This window comes from Aulonocara sp. 'chitande type north' Nkhata Bay, linkage group LG10 (assembly GCF_057382095.1).
Source record: "Aulonocara sp. 'chitande type north' Nkhata Bay isolate Kocher_YH1m ecotype deep benthic linkage group LG10, A_spYH_male_GT1.1, whole genome shotgun sequence".
Lineage (NCBI taxonomy): Eukaryota > Metazoa > Chordata > Actinopteri > Cichliformes > Cichlidae > Aulonocara > Aulonocara sp. 'chitande type north' Nkhata Bay.
The window spans coordinates 6,959,831-6,980,449 of NC_141353.1; the positions used below are offsets into that span (position 1 = coordinate 6,959,831).

Genomic DNA, 20,619 nt, shown 5'->3' on the forward strand with positions numbered 1-20,619 from the left:
AATGCTCGACACGTTTTCAGAGACAAAGCCACAGAGTGCTGATAATATGTATATGATATTAATGTTTCCCATAGCCTGTTATCTTTGCTCAAAAACAATATATTATAGCAAAATATAATTTATTGCTACATGTTCAACCCAAACATACAAAATATATACATACAAGGCAACATATATGCTATATTCACACAGTATATATTACAGATATTATGTTGCCACATTTGATCCTGTGTAGACATTCAAACAGTTCATTAGGAACACCTGCAGACATGCTTATTCTTGCTGATGCTGGTCATCCGCCAGTCATATAGCAGCAGTGCTATCTACTATTGTAAATACAGGTCAGGTGCGTTACATATAATGTTCATATAAAACAAAAACATGGCATGACTGATGATGTAAGGGGGGGGATTAACTTGTCGTCAATTGTTAGACTGAATGGACCTCGACAGTCCAGGTTATGTATCGGTATGGGGAAATGTTTTCCTTTGTCTGACCATGAGCATATGTTTATGAGATCTTCTACTGACCATTACACACAGGAAATCTAACCCTCATGAACATAACAGTGAGTTCAGTGGACTTCGGTAGCTGTAGCAATGTAACAGAATGAAAACAAGGATAAAAGTACAGTAGACAAATGATGTGATGAATAATGTCAACATAATGTAGATACTTTAAGTCGTTTTTTTCAACATCTTGTGGCATTCATGGCACCAAGAACTGATGCTGCTGAAGATCAAAGGTAGGTTCTACCTACCATAAGTAAGCACATATTCCTAACAATAATAAGTGAATGATTGCCCTGTATTCTGCCATGCAAGTGCAGAAAAAAATGGAAAATTGCTGATATCATGAAAACTGTGTTTTCAAGACAGTTATAGCGATGTCTCCTTCGCATCACATTTGGCTAAAGTTTGTGCTGTAGTTTGATGTTGAGAAGTTGTTGCTGTGATCACAGCTGTGTTTTGCACTGAAGTCATCGTCTTTGCTGGTTCTTCAACAACATACTGTGTGAAGGCTGTATTGAAGAGGCCTGTAACAATAAAGAATACCAATAAATATCCCATTTTCTCTTTTAAGATAGGATAAGGCAGTTTTTACAGTGTACTGGGCAAAATGTGTCAATGAAAGCACTCCCTGACCATTAACTGGGATTCAAAATATGTAAAGGTTAATTGGATTTTTGAGTTTGAGTTCCCTAAGTAAGTGAACTTTATCCTCTGGTTGACAAGTGTGCTGTTTCTCTAAGCTGCCAACATGACCCTAGTCATGTTTTAGCAAATGCTACATTTTATAATATTCACATTTAAACAGAAGGTATAATACAGTCATAGATGCGAACAACCATCTAATTAAAAGGTTTTGTACCTCTTCTCCGTTGTGCTTGTGAGGTCTTTTCTTCATGGCTTGATTTAGATTTACTGCTCTCCTCTGATGGATTAGAGTCTTCATTTTCTGTAACAATAAAAACTGTCAAATCTTTTGTAAGATAAATAAAAATACATTTAGATCACAATTCCTGAAAGTACAACACACTTGCTGCAAGAATGTATGATTTTTAGCCAGACTATAGTCAAGTAAAATTGTAAATAACAGCAACTTTAGTCTGACATCAAACAGAAAACGTGACCTGCTTACCTCTTTTCCAGGCAATGTGTGCTCTCCTCAGCTTGATAGCAAAAAAAATGACGACCACTAGAAGGCCACAGATCAGGCATGTCACTAGCAAGACCAGCAATGATGAATTTTCTTGGTCTTTTCTATGCATGTTTAAGTCAAAATTCCCTGGAAATAGAGAAAACCCCGAACCTTAAGGATTTTAAAACACATGGTGTTCTCTGTGATTCTCAGAGAAGAGGAACTGTTATTTTAACTATTCAAGCTGAGTGTAAATGTACCTGTTGTGTTACTGTCCATGTTATCAATGGTGATGTTCTCTGTGGTTTCAGGGGAATATGTCCAGCCTTTAAAGGTGTAGTAAAGAAAAGAGGTACAATAATTAACACAGACTCTATGAAGCTACTACAGTCCAGGTCTATTATGTTTTTCAAATGGAACCATTTTTTTGTAGTTTTCCAGAGTAACCAATAGGTGGCATCAAACACACATATTTGAAGAACCTGTTGGGCCTACTGCCTCAATGGTGTCATTGCTTACCCTGTTTGAACACGATAGGACTTTTTTTTAAATTAATTTTTAGTGTTTGTTTTTTTTTTACAGTAATTTTCTGAATATATAAAGCTCAGGTAACATGCGAAAATGGAAGACAAATAACTGTTTTGCACACATTCTGCTTAAATTTTAATATTACACTGAATTTACTGTGTGAGTAAATTCACACATATATAGTGCATTTCTAACCAATTACATGTCAGTAGTGTTCAAGGTTTGAAACACTAAAGACAGAAGACGTAAACTGCTTTTTTTGGAGCATATCTGACGATCAGAGCAGATATGCTCTCGGAACAGTTTTTGTTTGCCCACAGAGCTGCAGCCTCCCAATCAGTGAATACATCTAACATGACAGAGTTTCATATAGCTCAAGCTCTCCATTGCAGGAAACACATCTGGTGTTATATCAACCACAGTAGTGGTTAAGAGACCTTTTAGACACTGTATGTGATCACTCTTGTTTCCACCCCATAGGCTCACAGTTAGTGTAATATGCTAAACACACAATACTAAGCAGTAACAAAGAGATGTATTGTAGGCTAATTTCTCCACTAAAGTTCACTTTCCTTTTTAGCAGATCGAGGGATTTAAGTTTCATTTAAAATATGATGTATGGCATAACTTAAAATGTAAAATGGGGTTTTATTCATTGTGAACTAAATAAAATGTATTTCTTTTTAAAACTTCCATTTCTCCACTACTTTCTTTTGTGTCCCTAAGCTCATCCTAAGGTGTGTTATCTAATATGAAACCTTATGTTTCTTGAAATCCACGGGGCATAAAAAACAAATAAAAATGCAGACAGTTTCCACTCACCACTAGTGCTGAGATGTGGGTCTGTAGGGCCTGTAACAGGGATCTGAGGAGATCTAGTGATAGACATCTCTGGGTCACTGGTGGAAGCCTGCAGACTGGAGGGAACCGTTGAGCTCTCTGATAAGGGCTTGTTCTCATTTCTTGTGGTGGAGTACACTGCTGTTCTATTATGTCTGATCCACATGGTTGTTGTCCCTGGCACTTTTGTTGATCCTTTAACAGTATGTGGACTGACTGTGGATGTGTGGTGGGATCCTTTTGCTGTGACAGAAATTGGACTTGTGTTACTACTGAGTAGAAACAACACTCAGTTCAGAGAAAGTTAAAATTCATGATGTCATGAAAACTATCTGCAAATCACACTTCATTTTTATTAGAATAGAGGAAACTAGATTTTTTTAACAACACAGAATGGGGAAATTACGTGGATTTGCCATTTTTTTTTGTTTTTATTTTTGGTCAGACAGTTTCACAGTCTGGTTCTATGGACTGTTTTGTGGCGCAGTTCATGAGTTAAAAACCCCAGTGCTTTCCCTGTTCTGTGACGACACAACTACACAGTCACTGTTCCTCAAATTGAACATTTTATGTAGAAGTTATTCACTGTACACAAGTCATGGATAATAAAATGGATGATTTTACTCTTTTAATGTTTAAAACTGTTGCTATAATGTGGTGGTGTTGAAAAACTAAATGAATGAAATATACTCACAGCCTCGTCTAATTTTTACAAAGTTCATCAGATGTTTTGATTTCAATGCAGGGTGACGAACAAGACACTTCACAGTAACTCTTTTCTCTACTGAGAGAATTTCAATCATCCCAGTGGAGATGTATTTCTTAGCTTCCTGTTGGAATTGGTTACGAGCTGTAAAATGGGATAGATGTCATTAGCATCGATTGCATCAACTTACACCATCACAAATGCAACACTTGATCAAATCAACCCTTTGTAACGGAAACTACTCTTCTGTGGAATTCAAAATAAAATTCAAAATCCCCCTTGTTTAAAGTCTTTTTTTTAAAAAACATTTGAACGTTGTTCAGTCTCATCATAGTAGCAAAGATTCCAGAAAGTGTGGGTCATGCTATCATCATCACATGAGCCCACTCACTGGTTGCTGTCACTAATTTTAATACACCTACAAATGTCTAAATTCCGCAACGTAAGTGTTAACACCCATGTTAACCTAACCCTAACCCATCCATCCACTCTTAACTGCTGTGGTTTTAAGCACAGTAGTTAAGTTTTAGGAAGAATACATTGCATTTATTATCAAAAAGAATCAACCTTTCCTAGTATCAAATAAATTCACTTTTTGTGCTTATTCCTAGTTAACTGCTCTTAATTGAATTGAATTGAGTTCACAATATACATGTAACTTTTTTTATTTTTATCTATGTATAGAAATTAGCAAACATTTGTTTGCCAATTATGTATCATAAAACATTTTATGATACATAAATATGAGTAATCAGCAAGGGAATGATATCAAAATGGCATCCCCTTGTGTAGTCACCTCAATTCAGCTTTTTGGAAAATCCACTGGGAAAAATCCTGATTGAAGGGCAATTTTTCTAACTAACACCTCAAACTATCATTCTCACTTTCTTCCAACTTACCAAGAAATTCTGACCCATCGTCGATTTTCCAAGAAATCTGAGGAGCAAAGTGGTTCCCCACAGCAGTGCATTTTATGACAGTCTTTCCTTCATGCTTTGTTTTTGACATTTTGGGATAACCTTCAAAAGAATCACAAAAGACAAAGTTTTATGAAACAAGATCAACACAGTGGTAATTGTTTTGGTAATTAGTATAACTGTCAAAGTCTGATCCCATCGCTAGTAAAGATGTGAAAAGAAAGTAAAAAGAAAGACGTAAGATAATATTTACCCAACACTGTCACCTCCACTATCTTCTCTGTTATTTGGTCTCCATAATGAGAACATGTGTAATTGCCTCCATCGTTAAATTTGACGCTGGAAACACTGATGGAGAATTTTGACTCAGACAGTGTGTCGATTCTGTAGCGTTTGTCCTTTAAGGCTGGAAACAATTTATTTAAAGTTATTTAATGTTTGCCTTTCACCAAAGGTTGTTTGAATTTTGGCCCAAACATTTGCCACTTTTTAAGTTTTTGTTTTTACATTCATTACTGTGACTGAATATGCCATTTTCACCTTGATTGTGATTGAAGAACATAACAAATCCTTCAGGGTTTTTCCAGTCCACATTGGTCTTGTCAGCATTGGTAACAGGACAGCTTAAGCTGAGGTTCTCACCTTCCATGACCGTCACATGCTGCAATACTGCAAGTGAAACTGCAATAAAATAAAAGGAAGTTTGACTTTGTTAAAGTTTCTTTGAGAACGAAATGTGCATAACACATTTCCTAACATGGTAAAAACAAGTGAGCAACCATCTGCTGAAATTAAAAAGTCAGTGGCACACATACAGATGTCCAAGTTAAGTTTTAAACAGTTCAGTTAAACTTTTCACAGTCTGACTCATCTGCCACCACCTCTGCCACTGGCCTGTCACTGTGTATATATACAGTAGGTGTGTGGAGGAGGTGTGACAGGAAAAAAATGCTGTTCATTGCAGCTACAAAATAAGCAGCCCCCCTGTTATACATCTGATGCATTTCTGTTCTAACAGGAAGTAATGTGGTCAGTGCTTTCAAGGTGAAAGAGAAAGTAGGGCGGGTGTGAGGAAAAAATATATATTTGCTGTAGGTTGTTCATGGGGCCTTTGGGGGCTTTTTCTTTTCTGTGGGTTTCAAATAACACACGGAAAACACATTTGTTGGGGGCACACTGACACCACTGCAGAGGTCATAAAGCTATTTTTGCAGTTTGTGTGCTAGTCATGCCATTACATCAACTGACAACCACCAATATTTGTATTGATGACTTTTCATCAGTACAGTCATTTTTATGTCCCTCAAGGCTTTGGTTGTCTCTGTTTCTTTTTTAATTTTATTTGTATTGCCTGATCAATACAGAAAATGTAATTTCTCAGTAAGTTCTTAATGCTAACTAAAATATATACATTGTATACTGTGTATGTTACGTTGTTTGCTCTTATGCAAAGCTAAAGCCAGTCTCCTTTGTCTATTTTGTCTCATTATAAGGTTTTCATCTGTATCATTCCATTACTGACAACTATTAAAGGGCCAGTCTACATATATACTCTATGTCATAGAAGAAACTGTCCTAAAGAACTTTCATTTTATGTCAGTCATTTAACAGAGTTGAGAAGTTGTGAACTGGTTCAACATACAACCCCAGTTCCAACAATGCCAGGGTACTGTAACATGTAAATAAAACACAATGCAACAATTTGACGCCACAAACCCTCATCTTATTTACAACAGAACAAAAACAATAACATATTAAAACTGAGAAAATCTATCATTTTAATAAAAAAAAAATACAACTCTCTTAAGAGCTGTCCATAAACATAGGAGGACTTAAGGGAGCAGTTACTGGACTTTGGGGGAGGAAAGTTATCCTGTTCTTTTATGACAGGATTATAGCTACTCCTGGGACTTCTTTGTTGTATTTTTTGTTTCACGATATGCTACATGTTCTCAACAGGTGAAAGGTCAGGATCCTGGTAGGCCAGTTCACCCAGACCTCCTCCTATCAAGCCAAGCTGTTTTACATGCTTTTAATAGCACTAATGGTGTCTTACCAGATGTGCTACGCATAGAGACTAATGTATTGCACGATAGAGCTTTAACCTGCATTTATGGCAAACACAAACACAGTGATAGGAAGTGTTCCTAAGTAATGTTGCTCCCATCAAATTCAAAATGAGCTTATTATTTTTATGAAATTGTACAAAGTTTCAGTATAAACAATTGATATGTTTTCTATGTTCTACTGTGCATACAATATGGGTTTAGCAGATTTCCAAATTACTGCATTCAGTTTATATTTACAATTTATGCAGCATCCCAACTTTCTAGGTTCAGTTGATGTGAACATGAGCAAACAGAAATCCAAATGCAAATTCCTCTAATGCATAACTAATGAAACAGAGTCTTTTACTGAAAATTGAAGCACTTTCTGTGTGAAATATGAGAGCTTGTAATTGTACCATAATTTTCTCTATATAATAAATCATCTAAATGTAAAAGAGCACAAACAGCCTCAGAAGGAAGTTGTTTACTCCAAGGCATAGTCATCCTCACTGTGTTCATCTGCTTTTTCCAGTCATGTAGGTTACGATCCTATTTCAGCACTTATCAGATCGAACACTGCCAAAGAGTGTAAAAAGTCAAACACTCACCCTCAATGTACAGCACAAAGACGCTAAGCACAAGTTTTAGTTCCATCTCTGTCACGAAGAAACACACTGACTCTGGTGCACTTCCTCATCACTCATCTATATGTACTCTACTACGGGACCTTCCATGACATCACAGCTCTGTGGTTTCCCCTAACTTTTTGATTTGAGAGATTCTCATGTGACTCCTTACAGTAGAAGTGGAAGCTGACCATGATTGCATTTTATTCCTGTTTGTAGTTTTGCTGCCAAACATGAGTTGAATGTTGAATTTACAACTATCTATCTTGTGGATGGCTGTGGTTCATCAGAGCATGAATGTTACATAGAAAGTGTGAAAATGACATGTTGTAAAAAGTGCTTTGAGTATTTAAATAGAGTAGAAGAGCACTATATAAGGATCAGTCCAGTTACCATTTATAGTAAAAGACCTGAGACAAAATTATCCTTCCTTATTTTCCAAAATTATGTTAATTCTGGAATTAGTAACTCTGGAAACAGTAGAGATGCTTTATCAACCAAGTAGCCAGCTAGTACCTAACATTAGTAACTGTGGTTTGAACACAGTTACTAAACTTCAGGTTGAATTGCCACTGCAGTTTTAACTCACACATCAACAAGATTAACAACTTGCCACCAATCTGTGGCTTACTAAGAGGAAATGGCTACTTTCTAAAGCAAAAGATGTTTGAGTTGGAAACTTGTGTCAGGTGGGTACCGAGGGGAAAATGAAAGCCATAGCCCTCATGGTTTTATGATGTTTTCCACTGTAGACTCGACACAAACATTTACTGAATTTAGTCAGATCAAAAATGTGGTATTGCAGTAATTAGGTGCCATTACAGTCTCCAGAAGAAAATGGAAGAATAATTTAAAAGCAAATGCAGAAACATACTTGTACTCACTAACTATATATAGAAGTGGAAACAAACCTGTGTGAATTTCTTTTGGGGAGGTTTTACTATGTGTCATATAAGTCAGGTTGCTTAAAATGTTATATCAAGCAGTAACTTAAAACATTTATCACATTCCGTTCACTTGTATGTGAACACAGAAATTAAATGCCTCTTACCCACTCTTAAAAGAACAACAGGAGAGGAATGGTCTTAGGGTCAGTCATCAAGTATGTTAAATCCTGAAAGACAAAAAAGTTAACTGGATAGAACACATAATTTACAAATCATTCACTCTGTAAAACTCAGCATGGGGTTCAGTGTTGCCTAAATATCCTCATTAACTTAACAACAGTGTAGCGACATAGAGGGGTTCACGGTTCACAGTCATACTAGGTTAACTGGTGATTCTTTTTTTTTTTTTTTTTTTTTTTTTTTTTTTAAATGACATCAGAAACAGCAGTATGCGACATTACGTGATGGCAGAGCTTCAGTTCATCCTTTGTCATTTTTTTTTTTTTTTTTTTTTTAATAAATAGGACAGGGGGAATGAATGAGAGAAAGAGGGGGAGAGAAAGAAAGAAAACCAAAGGGGAGAAGAGACGGTGAGAAGGGGGGGGAAGAGAGAGAAAAAAAAAAGAACTCCTGGGTCACCTGTATGGAGAAAAAAAAAAAAACAAACAAAAAAAACAAACAGAGGAGACAGCAAACAACAAAGAGCAACATAATAATAGAGAAAACAAAGCACCATCACAATAAACTAGCTAGTCATAGATATCAATATTTACTAAATAATAAACGATATTGTGCAGCACGCAAGATAGACAGCGCACAGTGTGCTTTGAGGCAGCAGCCAAGAAAGCTTTAGTCCGCGTCTGTGAATACCCATGTGTGCATACCTGTGTGGATCAGCATGCTTGCATTCCAAAGGTTTCTCCATGTAATGATCTGCTAGGGAGTGTGGGGGGGCCACAGCCCCGTCCTCCAGGGTGTGAAGTGGGTATGGAGGAGATCCAAACTCCAGACATCCAGAGGCCCCCAGAACACAAGAGACCATGGAAGACCAACAGAGGGGCAGCCGCGCCACTGTTCCAGTAAGAGCTGAGGAGAGTCCCAGATGAGGGCTCGCCCAGCAGCCGCGGAGCAGAAGTCAGGGGGAGTTGCAGTGACGCGCCCGTGAGCTCCGCCGGCCCCCAGCTGTGCCTGAGTGACCGAGCCCCAGGCCGAGAGGCCGGGGGCACCCCACCTCCAAAGGGGCCCGAGCGAGCCCCAGGCCCCAGGCCCCGACAAGCGGCCGCCAAGGAGTGAGCCGGTGTGTACCCGGACGCCCACCCCCAGACACAAAGAACCACCAACACACCGACACCTGAGGGAGTCCGCCACCGGCAGGGGAAGTGGTGGTGGGTGGAGATAGGCCTCCAAACCTTGGAGGGCCTGAGAGGTGGCATCTGATACCCAACCTGACATATAGACACAGACATACAGGCACACACAGACACAAACATCCATTCCCACCCTCATGCTCTCATATGCACTCACTCCACACTCAACCAACGTGGAGACAGACATAAAGAGACGCTGTACACACAATCACACTCCCCAAGCGTACTCTACAAACCGGGTCTAGGTACCCTTGCCCCTGGAGGGGGGAATTGCACCCAGACCGGTGATTCTAAATTGAATGCAGGTGTAAATACTGTAAATGGGAAATGGACTGGATTTATTTGGGCTCGGAAAAGGGTGGAGTCCCCACTCTGGGTCAGGACACCCTGGAGAGATTATATCTCTCGGGTGGCCTGGGAATGCCTTCTTGTTTCCCCGGACAAGCTGGAGGAAGTGGCTGGGGAGAGGGAGGTCTAGGCTTGTTTGCTTGGGCTACTGCCCCCGCGACCCGGCCCCAGATAATCGGAAGAAGATGGACAAAAGACTTTTTCTTTTGGATGGTAAATGTACTGGTTCTTTTCTACTCTGACCAGACAAAGCGCTTTACACAGCTTGGCTAATTCACTCTTTCACACCCACTGGCACAAGCACTTTTCTCTAAGTGCCTTCTAACATCGACATGCATTCATACTCCAATGGATGCATCTGACAGCAATTTGGGGCTAGTTTCTTGGCCCACAGTATCTTGCCCGAGAACAGGCATGGCAGTAATCAGGCCTGGATGTGGCTAGAGAAATTGAACTCAGGTTTCCAAAGATGTGATGCCCCACAGTTTTTTTTTTTATGTTATAATGGGGGCGCGCAATCATTTTTTTTTACACAGGGTCATGTAAGTTTGGATTTTTTTCCCCCTTAATAATAAACACCTTCATTTTGAAACTACATTTTGTGTTTATTTGTGTTATCTTTGTCTCATATTTAAATTTGTTTGGTGAGAAACATACAAAAAAATAAGAAATCAGGAAGGTGCCATACACCTTTTCACACCACTGTATATAGAAAAAGCACAGAAAAAAGTGCTTGTTTGAATAGCTGAATTAGGTAAGTTGTATAAAGTAGTGTGCACAGGTGCCCCATTTACCAATAGAGCAGGGTTTTCAGTTATTAAAGCCAGACATGAAACCAGACAGACCTACAAACAAGCAGCAACTAAAGGTGGCCTAGTAGAGTATCTCAAGAGAGGAAATGCAGCAGTCGTTATCTGCCAAAGATCGTTATCTAAATATCAAGCAGAATCCTTACACTGAAAAAGGTGTTAGTTTGTCCTTTTAATTTGGAGTCACTGAAAATGGAAGACTATTTATAAAAATGCCTGCATTTCCTGAACAGTTAATGCATTACTTTTGTTAAACATATAGAATCAAAGCTTAAAGCGTGTATTTCAATCATATCTTGTCATCAGATCCTGCTGACTTAAGGATGCCTGTAAGTTTTCACATGTCACATATGATTCATTAAATTTGACTGATTTTCTGTCTCTGTATGGGTTTAAACTAATAAAAGATCTATGGTGTGCATATAAATATAAAGTTAAAGTATTTGTATGTTATTAAAATACATTTTTCATTGCAATGAATTGGTGTGATTAAACATAATGTTTGTTGAAAATTGAAAAAGCATTAAAATTTTGCATCACAGAATATTTGCATCGAATTTTTGACAAATACGAATTTTAGAGCATCCAATTTGTCTTTCTTTTTTTTTTATTCCACTATTTCTGTTTCATTTGCATGATCTTCATGTGAGTATGTAACTTTCAACCATGCACAAGAAAAAAAATGTATGGTGTCCACTAGGGGTTTTTGTTTTATGGAAAAAGTAGGATGAGGTGGAGAAACTGTGATGCCCTATCTAATGTAACCTTATTTGTGAGGTCAACTATAATACCTGGTGAACAAGGCAAAAGCAGACAGCAACCACTTTGCATAAGTAGAAACTTCTTCAAGAATACTGGTCCATGTTTTCCAGGAATTTAACATTTAAAATATATATGTTTCACTAGAATTTTACACTGTCAATTTAGAGTTTGTGGTTTTGTCCTTAAATTAAATTGTGCGATTGATCTTTCTGAGTTAAATTCGGTAATCATTTCAAACCATCGACATGTCTATTCGATTCCATTCCTATAAGACTGTTCAAAGAAGTCTTACCAATAATTATTGCTTCAGTCTTGCTTCAGATATGATCGGCCTATCTCTATTAATGGGCCTCAGTGCAGCATTCAGTACTGTTAGCCATAGTATTCTATTACAGAGATTAGACCATGCCATAGACATTAAAGGTAATGCAACACAGTGGTTTAAAACAAATCCATCTTATAGACCCACAAAGCAAACTGGAGCTGGCTTTGTCCTTGTATTTTGTTTTTATTTTTATTTTTATTTTTTTCTCTGTGGGCAGGTGTGCTAGGGGTGGAGCTACTGCAAGTGAGGTGCTCACCTAGCTGTGTGGGATCACTCTCATTAAGATGGCAGCTGGCACAGCAGTTCTCTGCCTGATCACTACAACCTCCATGATAACACTGTCTCATTTTCATGCCTAAACTAGTTTTTCTTTGTGAGTTTTCCAGTCATTTGATCCCCTCAGTTCCTGCATGCATTTTTGGATTTATACAGGAACCACTCAGACCCATAGATGCTGTTAGTTCTTTCTTTCTATTGCAATGTTATTCCTGTGATTTCCTTAGAGCACCCACAGCAAAGATTACATATTTTTATATTGGATTAATTTTGCTACTTTCTTTTTAATGCTATTATGCACATTATGCTATCATAAAATCTTGTAATGTAACTTTAGCTTTGTCCCAAAACCTAGACTGCATCCTTCAGAGGCTGCATTTGTAGACCGATTACATCACAGCCAGGCGATGAAGGTTCTCCCAATTCTAAGGCTGCTCCAAACGCGGCTGACAAATGCGTCCTTCATTTCATTTCAATTTGAAGGATGTGTCAGGTGTATCCTTCATGGCCCAACCTTTCCCGGAATTCATAGCGTGGCCCAGCCAATTCCAGTTTCCAACATGGCAGCATCTACTTAGTTTTAATATTATTCTTTCTGGGTCACAAAATAAACTTTCAAGATATTTTCAGCCGAAAATGTAGCTGTGTGAACTTCAAATATCTGCTCGGTTTATCAAGACATCACATATTTGCAAAAGTGCTCCGACATTTTCGGAGACGTATGTTACCCACCAGTTTGAAGTTTTGCGAGATCTCGCAAACATTTTGTGAGATCTCGAATGCATTTTTTTTCTCCAATGTTCTTTGTGGGGCTCCATACAGAATAGACAAGCCTGCATGAAATCTACTTCATTAAGTAAAAACGATAAAAATCCCTCAGATGGCTCAAATCCAAGAACATCAGACACTTACCTATTCAATTATCCCAGCAATCACCTTAGAGGTGACAATGGCTGTCATTGCTGAAAATTCAAGGAAATCAACAGATTCCCATTGAAATAAATATTCCAAAATGAACTTATATTAGTGTTTGCTGTTAACCCTCTCAGGCTCAAATTAAACTTTTTGTTGCTAATGCACAATCAAGTCCTGCAGTGGTACTTCTGAGTAAAAAAAACTCATAAAACATGTATCTGAGGTAATCAGGTTGTTAGTTTTTAACTGTTGCAAATCTGCAACGCCTGCCTCGAGAGGGTTAAAACAGAAAATAGAAATAAAAAATCTAACACTACTACTTACAGAATTTTTCCAATATGGAATGGCTTGTTTGCATTAAAGGCCTTTATCAGCCCCTGCTGGAATAATACATCTTGTGAGCTTTTTAACTGTGTCAGAACATTCCTGTCCAAAGGGGCAGCAGTTGGAATTGATCTTGGGACCACCTACTTCTGTGCTGGTGTATTCCAACATGGCAGAGTTGAAATCCTTGACAATGATCAGAGCAACAAGACTACATACAGCTATGTGGCCTTTACAGATACTGAGAGGCTGATTGAAGATGGTCTTTGGTAAGGTCACATCAAGGTGGATTTATATGGATTTTGAATTATTAATTCTTCCAAATGACAAAGATGAAGGAGATTGCTATCCAGAGTACATCAAAGTGTCTACTTAAAACAGTTTTTTCTCTTTTTTTTAAGTCTGTGTCAATTGCTGTAATGTTGTGCACAATACCTGAATACTGTAAGGACTCTCAACGTCAAGCAACAAAAGATGATGGAACTATGTTTGACCTAAATGTTTAGAGAACAATGGCTGTGTCCCAATTCAGGGTCTGCACACTTGAAGTACGCATTTTAAGTGCGGTTACGTCACCGCCACGTGACGACGGCTGTCCCAATTCGAAGTGTACTTCAAATGCATACTTCAAATGCATACTCCAAATGCGCCGTCGATTTCCCCAAATATCAAGCGTGGTCCGGTGCACGCTTCATGGTCCCATATATCCCACAATTCATAGCGCAGCGATGGGTGTGGATAATTTTGCCGCAAAATACAGCAGAAGGGAGCGGCCGAAGAGGTTTTTCTTGTTTTTTTTTTCTAAACTTTATTGAAATTATAAAGCGAACAGTCAGTCATTCCAGTTCAGTTTGTACAGTAGACATACAAGGCAAATAAGAGTAACAATATACAGTACAATGAAATAAGAAGGATAAATAAATAAAGGATAGAAAAGAAAAAAAGAGGGGAGGAATGTGACAGACTTCATAACAACTTTGTACTTGAAAGTTGTGACAGCTCATTCGTTAAACATTTCTGAATGAATTTCAATCAATGATAAACCTTTTATATTGGAAGTTAATTTAAGAGAATTTAAGTATTATTCAATTTCAATCAAAAACAAATTGAATGATGGGGTTGAGTTTTGAAACTGACATGTATGTGGAATTTCCCTAATAAGATGGAGCGGCCGAAGAGTGAACTGTCAAAAGTACTGAATATGACGTCACTCATTTATGTGCGAATGCTTAATAATTAAAGTCAGTCATATATCCACAAACACAACAAGCTGAAAGTCAGTGACTATATATATATATATATATATATATATATATATATATATATATATATATATATATATACCATGCATGGAGGGTTTCACCCCAAGTCCAGCACCCTGAGGCTGTACGCTAAGCGGAAGGAAGGGGGCCGGGGACTGGTGAGTGTCAGCACCACAGTCCAGGATGAGACAACGAACATCCAAGAATACATTGGGAAGATGGCCCCAACTGACCGAGTGCTCAGTGAATACCTCAGGCAGCAAAAACCCAAGAAAGAGGAGGGAGACGAGGAACCATCATGGAAGGACAGGCCCCTGCACGGTATGTACCACCGGCAGATAGAGGAGGTGGCTGATATCCAGAAATCCTACCAGTGGCTGGACAAAGCTGGACTGAAAGACAGCACAGAGGCACTAATCATGGCAGCACAAGAACAAGCTCTGAGTACAAGATCCATAGAGGCTGGGGTCTATCACACCAGGCAAGACCCCAGGTGCAGGCTGTGTAAAGATGCCCCAGAGACAATCCACCACATAACAGCAGGGTGCAAGATGCTAGCAGGCAAGGCATACATGGAACGCCATAACCAAGTGGCCGGCATAGTGTACAGGAACATCTGTGCCGAGTATAACCTGGAAGTCCCGAGGTCAAAATGGGAGATGCCCCCAAGGGTGGTGAAGAATGACCGAGCTAAGATCCTGTGGGACTTCCAGATACAGACGGACAAAATGGTGGTGGCTAACCAACCGGACATAGTGGTGGTAGACAAACAGAAGAAGACGGCCGTAGTGATCGATGTAGCGGTTCCGAATGACAGCAATATCAGGAAGAAGGAACACGAGAAGCTGGAGAAATACCAAGGGCTCAGAGAAGAGCTCGAGAGGATGTGGAGGGTGAAGGTAACGGTGGTCCCCGTGGTAATCGGAGCACTAGGTGCGGTGACTCCCAAGCTAGGCGAGTGGCTCCAGCAGATCCCGGGAACAACATCGGAAATCTCTGTCCAGAAGAGCGCAGTCCTGGGAACAGCTAAGATACTGCGCAGGACCCTCAAGCTCCCAGGCCTCTGGTAGAGGACCCGAGCTTGAAGGATAAACCGCCCGCAGGGGCGTGCTGGGTGTTTTTTATATATATATATATATATATATATATATATATATATATATATACGGCCGTCTTCTTCTGTTTGTCTACCACCACTATGTCCGGTTGGTTAGCCACCACCATTTTGTCCGTCTGTATCTGGAAGTCCCACAGGATCTTAGCTCGGTCATTCTCCACCACCCTTGGGGGCATCTCCCATTTTGACCTCGGGACTTCCAGGTTGTACTCAGCACAGATGTTCCTGTACACTATGCCGGCCACTTGGTTATGGCGTTCCATGTATGCCTTGCCTGCTAGCATCTTGCACCCTGCTGTTATGTGCTGGATTGTCTCTGGGGCATCTTTACACAGCCTGCACCTGGGGTCTTGCCTGGTGTGATAGACCCCAGCCTCTATGGATCTTGTGCTCAGAGCTTGTTCTTGTGCTGCCATGATTAGTGCCTCTGTGCTGTCTTTCAGTCCAGCTTTGTCCAGCCACTGGTAGGATTTCTGGATATCAGCCACCTCCTCTATCTGCCGGTGGTACATACCGTGCAGGGGCCTGTCCTTCCATGATGGTTCCTCGTCTCCCTCCTCTTTCTTGGGTTTCTGCTGCCTGAGGTATTCACTGAGCACTCGGTCAGTTGGGGCCATCTTCCCAATGTATTCTTGGATGTTCCTTGTCTCATCCTGGACTGTGGTGCTGACACTCACCAGTCCCCGGCCCCCTTCCTTCCGCTTATCGTACAGCCTCAGGGTGCTGGACTTGGGGTGAAACCCTCCATGCATGGTAAGGAGCTTTCTTGTCTTTATGTCAGTGGTTTCTATCTCCTCCTTTGGCCAGCTTATTACCCCAGCAGGGTATCTGATCACGGGCAGGGCGTATGTGTTGATGGCCCGGATCTTGTTCTTACCATTCAGCTGACTCCTCAGGACTTGCCTGACCTTCTGCAGGTACTTGGTGGTTGCAGCCTTTCTAGCGGCCTCTTCATGGTTCCCATTTGCCTGCGGGATCCCCAGGTACTTGTAACTGTCCTCTATGTCTGCAATGTTGCCTTCTGGTAGTTCAATCCCCTCAGTTCTGACTACCTTCCCTCTCTTTGTTACCATCCGACTACACTTCTCCAGTCCGAACGACATTCCAATGTCATTGCTGTATAGCCTGGTAGTGTGGATCAGTGAATCGATGTCTCGTTCACTCTTGGCATACAGCTTGATGTCATCCATGTACAGGAGGTGGCTGACAACTGCTCCGTTCCGTAGTCGGTATCCATAGCCAGTCTTGTTAATGATCTCACTGAGGGGGTTCAGGCCTATGCAGAACAGCAGTGGGGACAGAGCATCTCCTTGGTAGATCCCGCACTTGATGGTAACTTGTGCTATGGGCTTGGAGTTGGCCTCTAGTGTTGTACGCCACATCCCCATTGAGTTCCTGATGAAGGCTCTTAGGATCCCATTGATCTTGTACAATTCTAGGCATTCCAGTATCCAGCTGTGGGGCATTGAGTCATAGGCCTTCTTGTAATCAATCCAGGCAGTGCACAGGTTGGTCAGTCTGGTCTTGCAGTCTCGGCTGATTGTTCTGTCTACCAGTAGCTGGTGTTTTGCACCTCTGGTATTCTTGCCAATTCCTTTCTGTGTCCCGCTCATGTATTGACCCATGTGCCTGTTCATCTTAGCCGATATGATACCTGACAGGAGCTTCCATGTAGTACTGAGGCAGGTTATTGGTCGGTAGTTGGAGGGGACCGGTCCCTTCTTGGGGTCCTTGGGGATCAGGACCGTCCGGCCTTCAGTTAGCCATTCCGGGTGTCTTTCGTTAACTAGCAGCTGGTTCATTTGTGCTGCCAGACGCTCGTGGAGTGCAGTCAGCTTCTTCAGCCAGTAGGTGTGAACCATGTCGGGCCCTGGTGCTGTCCAACTCTTCATACTAGAGACCCTTTCTTGGATATCTGCCACTGTGATGGTTACTGGACCCTGTTCAGGGAGGTCGCTGTGGTCTGCCCTCAGATCCTCTAGCCACTGAGCATTGCCGTTATGGGTTGCATCCTTCTCCCATATGCTCTTCCAGTATTGTTCTGTCTCCAGCCTTGGTGGTGCTGTTCTCTTATTGTTCCCTTGCCACTGAGAGTACACCTTTGCTGGTTCTGTGGAGAACAGCTGGTTTATTCTCCTGCCTTCTATCTCTCTGGTGTACCTCCTCAAGTGGCTGGCCAAGGCTGTGAGTCTTTGCTTGGCAGTTTCCAAGGCCTCAGGTATGGACAGCTTGCTGTATTTCTTAGGCACCTTATTTGTCGCACCTTTCTGCAACTCCGTTAGTTGGCTAACCTCCCTCCGTGCTACTTTGATCTTGCCCTCTAGCCTCCTTCTCCATGGAGGGTACTGCCCCTTGTGGCTGTTCAACTTGTAGCCAAGCATCTCACTGATCACTGCTGCCGTATTGTAGATCAGCTTGTTAGTGTCGGTAACCGTGGTTGTAGGTATTGTCCGTCGTGCTGCATTAACATCATCTAGCAGACCTTCTGAGGGTACTTCGCGTAATCTTGGTAACCGGCTACGGGGGATCCAGGTTTCAAGCTTGGCCATCAATCTCGGGTGGGGGTGATGATATCTCCCCCCTGACCTGGCGTCCTGACTCCTCCTTGCCGTAGCATTTGTGTTGTACCTCGTCAATCTCTAGCTGTGAGAGCAGTCCCTTCTTTCGAATGTTGGAACACTGAGCTACTAGTTGTTTCGCCGTCATTGTGGATGTTGGGTATCGAAGAATCCATAGGTCCCTCATCCTATTCATGTAGCCCCTTCCGCCGGGGTTACTTGCGTAGTAGCATTCCAACAACGCCCTGTTTTCGTCCCTTGCCCACCGATGCCTTCTTGTTCCAGTAGCCCACTTTTCGTCAGGGTGCCCTGGTTCCTCAACACCTGACGCGGACCTTGTTGATCCGGGCGACGTCCGAGCCGGCATGCCTTCATATTTATCTGTCTCGCTCATGTCTGCGGTAGGCTTGCTTAGCATAGGGGGTCTAGCCTTAGGACCCTTACTGGATACAGACGCCCCAGGCAGGAATCGAACTTGCGATCCTCTGTTCCAAAGGCGTGTAGTTTAACCACTACGATATATATATCATAATAATCTGACAATACTATAATATTGGCCATGTTATATTTACATTGCCACAGTGAGTTGACTTTAGTCTCATGAGCAACATTAACTAATTGTTATTTACTAACTAATCTTAAATGACTGTTCAGCACAGAAATGAAGCCCAACAATCATGTTTTACAGTCCCGTGGTCTCAGCCTCAGATACTCAACTAAAGAAATGTCATGACAAAACTGAATGACCAACAAAACATTTTTCTCCTTCATTTCTGTCAAACAAAGCTGTATGTAACGTGTCTCGCGGTTCGTATCATGGTTGCTAGGCAACCTGAACAGCGCGACGAAGTGTCCCATTTCACAGGCCTCTCACTTCCGCACTTCTCGTACTTATAGTACGCACCGTACGTAGTACGTGTAGTGCGCGTACTTCAAGCGTGCAGTCTCTTACTTGGGAAACAGCCAGTGTCTGTAAGTTCAGTCTGTGTTATGTTTCCTGTTTTACTTTGAAAGACCGTGTCTCATGTAAATGCGTCTGGTTTTGCTTCCTTTGTCTCGTTAGGCCTGATTTGCCCCAGCTGTTTTTCCCTCCTGTTGCCCATTCCCTGATTGCTCCCTCTATGTATTTAAGCCCTGTGTTTCAGTTTGTTGGTGTTGTGCTCTACCCTCATCTTCCTGTGTGTTCTGGCTGCATAAGCTTATTTTGTAGTGATGGCCAAATGAAGCTTTCCGAAGCACTGAAGCTTGTATTGAAAAACGGTTCATTACTCGAAGCTTTTCAACACAGTCCTCTCCGGTGACATCTGGTGGTGAAAATTTTGAAGAGCAGCTTGAATCTGCAAAATAAAACGGACTGCTCAATTATCACTGCTCACTCAAGAGTGGAGTTCTCTCTGATATTGGGCCACCGTTCCGTTGCTTTGAACATGTAATTGGTTTTGTTTTCTCGATTGGGCTGAAAAAAATGTAATGCGTATCTGCGTAATACATTTTGATCAATAAACTTTCCCTATTTAAACATGCACTATGGTGTGGCCTTTCTTTGCTCATAACTCCTTGATGTTGGTAAATACAATAAGTGAGCAATATATATAATATACATATGAGAATGCACAGCACATTATGGAGTATGCCCCTGCTGTGAAGTCCTGCCTCCATCTACTTGTCGTTTAATCACTGGACAGCTGGACAGGTTCATACAAAATATTAGATGAGGCCAATTGTCCTATACATATTTTTGACCTAGGGGTGGGATTGATTGTGAACTGGAAAGGGAAAATGCTTAGGGAGCTGAGTACGGCTGCATCGTCACTGATTTGTAGAATCATTTTTGATTCGATACAGGATCCGATTCAATTTGATTGGAATCTGGAAAGTTTTGCCTCAGTCAGAAATATTACAATTCTGATCATTTAACAGTATATATAAAGAAAGCTGACACATGTGAGACTTAATTAGAGATGTAAACAGAGAGTTATGAAACCTGCAGCTGCAGAAGCCAGCGGGAAAAAAAAGAGGCAAACACAGCGCGGACCCGACGACGCACCAAAATCTGACTCTGACGCGTCGGGTCCGCGCTCTGTGTTCACGTTTGTATGCAGAATCCGTAAACCTGCTCCCAGTTACTGTTTTAGCTGCATGGTGTTTGACGACATGTTGTGAGGTTTAACCTGAGATGCTGGCGTTTCAGGCATAATAACGTTAATTTACAAATCGACACGGGATTTTAATGAATCAATATCACTTTATTCAATTTAGCATGGATTGTAATCAGAAAGGCGATAATCAAAACCCACCCCTAATCAAGAACTTGCAAAGTAAAAACATGCTCTATGTCAGGTAGCCCTTTTGTTATTTACATT

General features: G+C 41.0%; 1 protein-coding gene across 1 annotated transcript; it reads right to left on the reverse strand.

Annotated features, from left to right (window-relative positions):
- Nucleotides 1-140: 140 nt before the first annotated feature.
- On the reverse strand, nucleotides 141-7,348 carry crtam (cytotoxic and regulatory T cell molecule). The gene is made up of 10 exons (XM_086307405.1): nucleotides 7,289-7,348; nucleotides 5,173-5,313; nucleotides 4,886-5,038; nucleotides 4,615-4,734; nucleotides 3,704-3,859; nucleotides 2,992-3,252; nucleotides 1,902-1,967; nucleotides 1,642-1,788; nucleotides 1,372-1,458; nucleotides 141-1,036 (listed from the first exon to the last, which is right to left on the reverse strand). The coding sequence occupies exons 1-10, from the start codon at nucleotides 7,332-7,334 to the stop codon at nucleotides 879-881; spliced, it is 1,335 nt and encodes a 444-aa protein (XP_086163531.1). The 5' UTR covers nucleotides 7,335-7,348; the 3' UTR covers nucleotides 141-878.
- Between the last annotated feature and the right edge of the window lie 13,271 nt (nucleotides 7,349-20,619).

Coding starts and splice junctions, on each gene's coding strand:
- crtam (XM_086307405.1), bottom strand. CDS start 7,334: ATGGAACTAAAACTTGTGCTTAGCGTCTTTGTGCTGTACATTGAGG. Junction 5,314..7,288: donor CTTTGTGCTGTACATTGAGG/GTGAGTGTTTGA, acceptor ATTTTATTGCAG/TTTCACTTGCAGTATTGCAG. Junction 3,860..4,614: donor CGATGGGTCAGAATTTCTTG/GTAAGTTGGAAG, acceptor CCCATTTTACAG/CTCGTAACCAATTCCAACAG.